The sequence below is a fragment of the Sorex araneus genome, chromosome X (genome assembly GCF_027595985.1).
Source record: "Sorex araneus isolate mSorAra2 chromosome X, mSorAra2.pri, whole genome shotgun sequence".
NCBI lineage: Eukaryota > Metazoa > Chordata > Mammalia > Eulipotyphla > Soricidae > Sorex > Sorex araneus.
Window position 1 is genome coordinate 165651138 of NC_073313.1, and position 9140 is coordinate 165660277.

Below are 9140 nucleotides of genomic sequence, written 5' to 3' on the forward strand. Positions count from 1 at the left end.
CTGTATGTCATTGTGGAGTGTCTGATGATGGCCATTCTTCATTTTTATATAGTGACCGTTTTCTGATTGACTCAGAGAGCACATTGTCCCGGAGTACATTAATCTCACACATCTGTGCCAGTGTTTTAGATATTTTTAGTTTTCTTTTTAGAGTGGAAATCGAACTTTATCCTTCCACACCTGTTCACTGCTTGCAGTCAGTTTGAGGATTTTTATGTTAGATTGGCCCGTAAACAGGAAGCAGAATGACCATACAGTAGACATAGCAGCTGCGAACTCTGACAAACTCTTCTTTGCCCTGATCTTTCAGATTCAACTTCGATCGCAACAGAGTATTCCCTGAAATTTGACGAGTCCATGACAGAGGATGAAATAGAGGAGAAGTCCTTCCGGTCCCTGTTACCTTCTGAGAGCCATCGCCGATTCAACATGGAAAAGAAAAGAGGCCAGCACGATGACTCGGACGAAGAGACGTCCCCCGAGAAGACAACCCCATCTTCTTCCAAGGTGCGTGGCGTTTCCTGCTGGGCTGCCTCCCTCGAGGACACCAGGAGGCTTGATCGGGGGCTGGGGGCTGGGTAGGAACGGGGACCATGTGGTGTGAGGGATCAAAGCAGGGGCTCCAGCTGTTGGCGCTGTCTCCCCAGCCAGCCCCACGGAGACGTTTCATACTTCCTCTCACTTGTCTTCCCAGAATGATTTTCCCAAGGTAGTGATTTTAGCTGGGCTTTCTTTTCTTTCTTTTCTTTTCTCTTTTTATTTGGTTTTTTACACCAAACCCAGCAATGTTCAGGGGTAACTCCTGGTTCTGTGCACAGGAAGGAATTACTCTTGGGGGGCTCATAGGACCATATGAGATGCTGGGGATGAAATCCAGAGAGTCAACTGTGTGCAAGGAAAATGCCCTACCAGATATACTATTGCTCCAGCCCTGGGGCGGGTGGGTGGGCGGTCAATTTGTTTGGGGGGGGGGGGGCTACAGCTGATGATGCTTAGGGGTTACTCCTGGCTCTGCACTCAGGGATCACTCCTGGCCGTGTTCAGGGGAACCATATGAGATGCTGTGGATCGAACCCAAGTTCACCACATTCCAGTCTCTGTACTTTCACTCCAGCCCCAGGTCTGGGTTTTTGTTTTTGTGTCCTATAAGGTTTGGCTATGCTTTCCTGCTCGAAGACAGACACAGGTCTCAGAATGACATATGAGGCCTCTGAGGAGCTGAGCCATTGGTACTCTGTTTCCTCACTTGCTTCACTCGTAAAACACTTTTTTCCATTTTAAAAGATCCATTTGATTAAATTGCAAGACTTGGGTAGCAAGGACTAAGTTTCCTCTGTTCCATACCCCTGTGATTGTGCTCAGCCAGTAGTAGTGGTTTGGTCAAAATTTACTGGTGGGTGAACACTGCCACTTTTTGGGGGCTTATTTTGAAGACTGTCCTCTTAACATCAGCAGGGTGTTTTTTGTTTTTTGTTTTTTAAATCAATAGATTTATTTATTTTGGTTTCTCGGTCACACCCAACAGTTCTCAGGGCTTACTCCTGGTGGTGCTCGAGGGACCATATGCGATGCCAGGGATCAAACCTGGGCTGGCTGCGTGTAAGGCAGATGCCCTTTCTGTTGTCCTATCTCTTCAGCTCCTATAAGAATTATTTTTATAGAGGCTGGAGTGATAGCACAGCAGGGACGTTTGCCTTGCACACAGCCGACCCGGGTTCGATTCCTGGCATCCCATATGGTTCCCCTGAGCACCGCCAGGAGTAAGGGTAGGCAAATGCCCTACCCGCTGTGTTATCGCTCCAGCCCCCAAAAGAATTATTTTTATAAATGCATTTCTTTTTGAGATTATTAAGCTCCATATAGGTCCGTTCGTGGTGAATCTGAAATGCATTCTCTGTTTCAGGAGCTGAGCATGCCATTCTCGGGAGGACAGGACAGCTTTTCTAAGTTCACCATGGAGATGGTCCGCCAGTACATGAAGGAAGAGGAAATGAGGGCCGCTCACCAGTCTTCCCTGCTGCGTCTGCGAGAGAAGGCCCTGAAGGAAAAAACCAAGGCTGAACTTGCCTGGTTAGAGCACCAGAAAAAGTGAGTTCTTTCGATGAACCTGGATTTTATTCTTCGGCTCTTCCTTCCTGTCAAAGGAAACGCTTGCTTGCCTTTTTGTAGTGCAAAGGATCAATCTCAGCCCTCATAGTTGCACGGCATTTCCGGCTAGAAACAGCCATGCTTCATTCTTGTTGCTTTCGAGAACTTCTACCCATACATTTTCTTTGCATTTCTCATTGATTTTTTTTTTCTGACTCTTAATTTGTTTGAATTTCATGTCGGTAATTTTGTTTGAGTCTCACATTGGCAATTTTAGGAGCTGACTTGGTTGCTTTATTATTGTAAATTTCTCAGAATTCTTTGGCCTTTAAAGGACAAAGACCAGAGTAGCATGGGGAACGTCTGGTCCACTGGCCGTATAAAGCATGTGGCCTGGTTCTTGTACATGCTAGGCTAGTAATAGTGATGGCTTGTCATCATGGTCGTGAATGAGGATAAAAATATCCAAATTTCTGTTCTTGGCAGAAAAAAAGCTTTCCTACCCCTGGCCTAGAGTCTCGCTGCTTGAACTATGAGTATGTCAGGTGACTTCTAAAAACTCTATTAAAAACACATCCTCTATGATTTATCATCAGTAAATGTTCAGTTTGTATACCTATAGGATCACAAAGGAAAATTTTTAAAAGTCTCGAGTTTGTATATAATCTTGGGTTTAGGAATTGTTGCAAACAAGTGTTGTTTTTCAGTTTTGAAAATTTATATTGAAAATGTTATGATTTAGGGAAAAATTTTTTTTGGTTTCATAATTCTTGACATTAGAATCGAAATATAATCTCATCTTTGTCTCCATGGGAAATATTTTCAGACATCTTCGAGATAAAGGAGAAGATGATAAAATGCCTCCACTACGGAAAAAACAGCGGGGTTTGCTCTTAAGACTGCAGCAAGAAAAGGTAAGTTAGGAAATACATTCCTTTAAGGGTGTCCTGGGGGCTGGAGTGATAGTACAGAGGGGAGGGCATTTGTCTTGCACGTGGCCAACCTGAGTTCAATTCCCAGCATCCCATAGGGTCCCCCAAGCACCGCCAGGAGTAATTCTGAGTGCAGAGCCAGGAGTAACCCCTGAGCATCGCTGGGTGTGACAAAAAGCAAAAAAAAATAAATAAATAAAAGTGTCCTGAGGTGGAGAGAAAGAACAGTGGGGAGAACGCTTGCCTTGACCCAGGTTTGATCCCCGGCATCACATATGGTCCCCAGAGTAACTCCTGAGTGCAGAGCCAGGAGTAATCCCAGGAGTAACCCATGTCATCACCAGGCGTGGCCCAAATACCTGACCTTGTTTGTGTTGTCTATTATTTTGTGTCGGCTCTTTTTTTATTACTGCCTTCGATGAAATTTTGTTGGTATGCACAATTGTATATGCCTGTATTTACAGGGATTGTTTGATAATTGCTGTGTTTCTCTTAAATTAGAATTGTTCATTACTGCTAATTTAAACACTGTCCAGTCTGCCTTCATGTACTATGTAAAATTTTTAAGTTCTTTGAAGTGTGTGTTTTATTAATATTTTGTGGTGTCTCATACAAGGCAAGGCAACTATCAGTAAGCTACATCTCCAGCCTCTGAAATGCAGTTTTTAGAAAGTAAGATCCTTGTAGAAGAGGTTTTTTTGGAATGAGTGCCTGTTAAAGTATTTTAAAATAATGAAATTTTATGACTCTTTTTTTTTTCCCCCCTTCCCTGTTAATCTTTTCAAGGTTATTTTCTCTTGAAATACAGTTTGCACATTGATATATTCAATCTGATTTTCTTTTTAAAATATGACTTTGGGGGCCAGAGCGATAGTACAGCGGATAGGGTGTTTGTTTGCCTTGCATGCGGCCGACCTGGATTTGATTCCCAGCATCCCATATGGTCCCCTGAGCACCGCCAGGAGTGATTCCCGAGTGCAGAGTCAGAAGTCAGCCCTGAGCAGGGCTGGGTGGGACCCAAAAAGCAAAAAGAATTTTTTTAAATAAAATCTGACTTTGGACTTCTCTCATAGCACTCTCTCTCTCCTAACTCCTCCACCCACAGGCAGAAATCAAACGTCTCCAAGAAGCGAGCAAGGCGGCCCGGAAGGAGCGACAGCTGATCCTCAAGCAGCAGGAGGAGATCGAGAGGATCCGGCAGACCACCATGAAGCTGCAGGAGAAGCTCAAGTCTGCGGGGGACAAGAAATTGGTGAGTCCTGTGGCATCACTGTGACCTGGTGTTCACCTCCTGTAGGTGCGCTGACGCCTGCTCAGGCCTCCTTTCCCTGTGGGGCAGAGGGCGTGGGCACAACTGGCATAGCCGGCTCCATCCTCAGGAGTGACCCCTGGCAGTGCTCAGCGATGGATGGCTCAGTGGCAGAAAAGGGGTTGAAGGGAAAAATCTGAACAAACAAAATCTGGGGCAGACACGTATCCGGATTCGTCAGGACCTGTCAGGACTCGCCGAATCCGGTCCTACCCTGGCTTTACCCTTACGACCTTTCTTTTCAGACAGGCGACTTTGTGGTCCCAGGGCCGTGGGCCAGAGCCTGTAGGCCATGTCCACCACTTCTCTGCTCCGGCTGGCCCAGCATCTTCCCGTTTCTCTTTTGGTTTTGGGCCATTTTTCCCCAGCAGTGCTCAGGCCTCACTCCTGACTTTGGGCTCGGGGATGGATCATTGTTGCTCAAAGGACCCTGTAGGATGCCGAGGGTGGACCAGGGTCAGCCTCATGCAGTCAGGAGCCTTCCCCTCTGACCTGTCTTTGCCCCCATCTGGCCCAGCATTTTTCTTCCTTGAGTTCCTGACCTAGTCATCTGCTGTGACCCATGTGGCCCGTCTCCCATGTGGCAGTCCCCCCATCATGTGAAGCCTCTGGTTGTCCCTGGGCTGTGTGCACCCTCTGTCCACCCGGGCACGGATTTCCCTGCGAGAGTGCTCCCGTAGGCATTCCCACTGTTCCCGGGGCCAGCTCCCTCCATGGGCATCTTCTTCCCGGCTCCGTTCCGACACCCCCCGCCCCCCCACCCCCCGCCAGCCTGCTGCCTCTCTCCAAGCCTGCCTGGGCACAGACCTTATTCCATCCCACCTTCTGGTTTCCAGACTGAATCACTCAGAAAGGAGAGAGCCAAGCTCGTCCTCACCTGTCTTCCCAAAAATGCAGAAGAAGGAATGACCTGCCCAACTTGTTCACCTGTACGTTTTGCTTATTCTCAAAAGAGCATATTGTGGCCTGGAGAGAGCTCAGCGGGGAGGGCGCTTGCCTTGCATTGGCCAACCCGAGTCTCAGACCGGGCGCCCCAAAGGGTCCTCAGGCTGGGCGAAGAGTGATCCTTGAGCTCAGAGCCAGGCGGCAGCCCTGGGCACTGCCAGATGTGGCCCAAACACAAGAAAAGAAATAGATACTGCTTGAAGCCGCTGCTTCCAAAATTTAGCCAACCTGTGCTTTTTTGGTTTAAGAACAGACTATTTCCCCTGGGAAACACCTAAAGAAAAGATCCAGTACCTGGGTGTAACCAAACTAGATGTAGGTGGTTCCTTCCTGCTTTGGATCCTTGGATATATTGATTGCAATATATGTTGGAAACGTTTTGTATAGTATATTGTAACTTTGTATTTTTTTTTTAAGTTTTACTTTAAAAATTAGAGCTGGGGCTGGAGTGATAGTATAGCGGGAGGGCATTTGCCTTGCTCGCGGCTGACCAAGGTTTGATTCCCAGCATCCCATATGGTCCCCTGAGTACCACCACGGGTACTTCCTGAGTGCAGAGCCAGGAGGAACCCCTGTGCATCGCCGGGTGTGACCCAGAAAGAAAGAAAAAATCAGAGACTACTGGTAGTGGGGCCAGGAGGAATCATACAGCAGAGAGGGCATTTGCCTTGCACACCGCCCACCAGGGTCCAATCCCCGATATCCCATAGGGTCCCCCAAGCACTGCCAAGAATAATTCCTGTGGGCAGAGCCAGGAGTAACCCCTGAGCATCACTGGGTGTGAGCCAAAAAGAGAAAAAAGTAGAGAATACTTAGGTACCAGAATCCTAGTAGCAGGAATATTTTATCTTCAAACTATTTATAAAACATTATAAATGTTTTTATGAACATTCATAAACATTATAAAGCTGACCTGAAGCAATGATTTAACACGCTGCTCCTGTGGCTGGGACTTGTGTGATCAAACTTTGTTCAGGTGTGAGTGTCCAGTGGTCAGCCCCGGGTCCTCATGCTGAAGTACAGAGCCGTTCTGCTCCTTCCCGCGTGATTCGAATGTGAACAGAACGGCCTTGGGTCCCAGTGAGATCGTCACGCTCTGCCCCTTGGTGCTTGCAGGACTCTCCCAGCGATGAGGATCTGCGGGATAACAAAGAGGCCAGCCCGGGCCCGACGGACCTGGAGACCCGCAGCCTGTCCCCCCTCTCCATCTCCAGCAGCGAGACCAGCAGCATCATGCAGAAGCTCAAGAAGATGCGGAGCCACATGGATGAAAAGTAATTCCTTTCCCTCAGTACCTCCGGCTTCCTTAGCAGCGCGTCACACTTAGATTGTCTCAGAGTCCCGTTGGAGAGCGCCTCAGTTGGTCACACGCTCAGCCTAGCAGTCAGTTGTCGGTTTTTGTTCATAAAACAAGTTTTCTCACTTTGAAGTAGCTCGATTTTTGTGTCTAGAAAGACAAAGTCATCTTCAAACATTCCCGTACGTCTTCTATTTCGTTTTACTCAATGTTCCATTTCAGCCTTAGGAGTTGCCCTCTGAAGCCAGAGGCTGAAACGTGACTGGGTTCTGAGGGCTTCTGAGTCTGAAGCGTTTCTAAGTGTTCTTTTTAAAGATTCTTCCTTTGGCGGAGCAGGTGAGGGTGGGAGAACCTTAGGAAGGAGACGTGTACTCTGTCACCGAGCTGAATCCCCCCCAGCTTTTTTTTGGGTCACACCCGGCGATGCTCAGGGGTTCCTCCTGGCTCTGCACTCAGGAATTACTCCTGGCGGTGCTCGAGGGACCTTATGGGATGCTGGGAACCAAGCTCGGGTTGGCCGTGTGCAAGGCAAACACCCTCCCCGCAGTGCTGTCGCTCCAGTCCCTCCCCCCAGCCTCTTTAAGGAAAAGTCGCTCCAGGGACCAGTGCCATGCCCAGCCAGAAGCCACCTGGGGTCCCCTCTCGCTGGGACTGGCTGCCACAACCCCCACCACCTCCATTAGGGGTCAGTCAGATATTTACAATTGTGTAAATATTCCATTTGAATGATTTTAAGTAGAAATGGGTAGGAACAAAAATGAACTCAAAATGCTTCCTCACTTTCCCGATCAAATCTTCCAATCATTTTACCAACATTCTTGTTTGCTTCATGGACCTTTGAATTCTAAATACTCTGTTCCCATCCATTGTCGTAATTGATTGGACATTCTCTGTCTGCTCGGAATGTCTTTCCGGGTAAACACTGGAGGAGAGACCCCCAGGTTAATCCTCACATTGATTTGTTTTTTGCTTTTCGAGCCGCTAAGAGGCTCTTTCCAGCCTCTGTGATGGTCTAATCATTGAACCGCATCTGTGAGAGGAGCGGCAGTCCTTGTCTGTGAGATTACTCGTTGCTCTGGTGCTCTTCCCAGGCTTAGTAAAGCTTCGCTTCTCAGTCCCAGGCCCGGGGGCAGCTCTCTGGGGCTCCTGCCTCTCTCGGCTGAGGCCACTTGGCTTAGACACAGAACTGAATCAAAGCATGTTTAACATGTTTAACGAACAAGTAGTTACCCAGATAAACAGGACATCGCCTTTGGCTGCAATATTTATGATAACTGCCTTACCATTGTTGAAAAATAACACTGGAAGCAATCTTTTTTGGGGGGGTCCACAGGCAATGCACAGGGGTTACTCCTGGCTCTGCACTCAGGAATTACTCCTGGCAGTGCTCAGGGGACCATATGGGATGCAGGAATCGAACGTGGGTCTGCTGCGTGCAAGGCAGATACCCTACCCGCTGTGCTGTCGCTCCAGCCCCTGGAAGCGAATTTTTAAAAATGAAGATCAGTGTAAAAAAAAAAATTCAAATTTTGTATCATTGCCTTAAGTTAGAAATATTGTTTTCTTAGAGAAGACTCTCAGTTGTTTAGTAGATGAGCAAATCCTGATAATGTGCTTTTCTCCCTCCCTAGATTAGGAAGAAATCCCTTGCCCCACCTTGCTTGAGCCAGACAGTTTTAAGTACTTAGAATAGATTGTGCTGTAGGAAAAGGTACGAGACTGAAGTTTTAGCTCAGTGTTATTCATAGATAGCCTCATTGATCGCCTTTAAATTTTATTGGGGGAACTGGGTTTGGGTCACACCCAGCGATGCTCAGGGCTTCCTCCTGGCTATATCAGGAATCACTCCAGCAGTGCATGGGGGATCCTCTGGGATGCCGGGGGTCAGACCCACGTGGGGCGCGTGCAAGGCCAGAGCTTTCCCCGATGTCCTGTCTCTCCGGGCCCCAAAATTGAGTGATTTTAAACTGAAAGTTGGATTTGAAATTGTGAACATTGAACTCTTTCAAATGATCGGTTCACAAGCCCTTGGAACACAATCTCCAGCTTTACTTGGTCCGTGGGACATAAAGTCACATTTATGCCACTTTGTCTAACACCGTGCTGATAATTTAAGACATCCGAGGAGGTACTTGAGGGAAGAATTATAAAAGGCTGGTGCTGAACCATCCTGCCCAGCTCAGGGTGGGAGACGCTCAGTGCTCACTGCTCAGCCGCGTCAGAAGCAGAACTTGGCTCTGTGGACCGAAGGCTCTAAAGTCCCCGTGAATTGAATCAACAGCTTCCTTCAGCCTCAGAGTTCTGTTTCCAACAAGGACATGAGGGGCCGGAGCCATAGCACAGCGGGGAGGGTGTTGCTTGCACATGCTGGACCCAGGTTCCATCCCTGGTACCCCATAGCGTCCCCCGAGCACCGTCAGGAGTGATTCCTGAGCACAGAGCCAGGAGGAACCCCTGAGCATCACTGGATGTGGCCCAAAAGGCCAAAATAAATAAAAATGATGCGATGGTTTAGTTATCTCAGTAGAAACTAACCGTTCTAAATATTTACTAGGTCGAAATGTTCTTA

At 47.9% G+C, this 9140-nt stretch overlaps 1 protein-coding gene across 4 annotated transcripts in view; it reads left to right on the top strand.

The window, feature by feature from the left end:
* CEP350 (centrosomal protein 350) overlaps positions 1-9140 on the top strand; it is an 89848-nt gene that overhangs the window by 55971 nt on the left and 24737 nt on the right. For all 4 annotated transcript variants that reach the window (XM_055119862.1, XM_055119865.1, XM_055119864.1 and 1 more), the window contains exons 23-27: positions 311-507; positions 1904-2088; positions 2915-3002; positions 4126-4272; positions 6391-6548. In XM_055119862.1, the coding sequence (XP_054975837.1) occupies positions 311-507; positions 1904-2088; positions 2915-3002; positions 4126-4272; positions 6391-6548 (775 nt within the window). The remainder of the gene's footprint in view (positions 1-310; positions 508-1903; positions 2089-2914; positions 3003-4125; positions 4273-6390; positions 6549-9140) is intronic.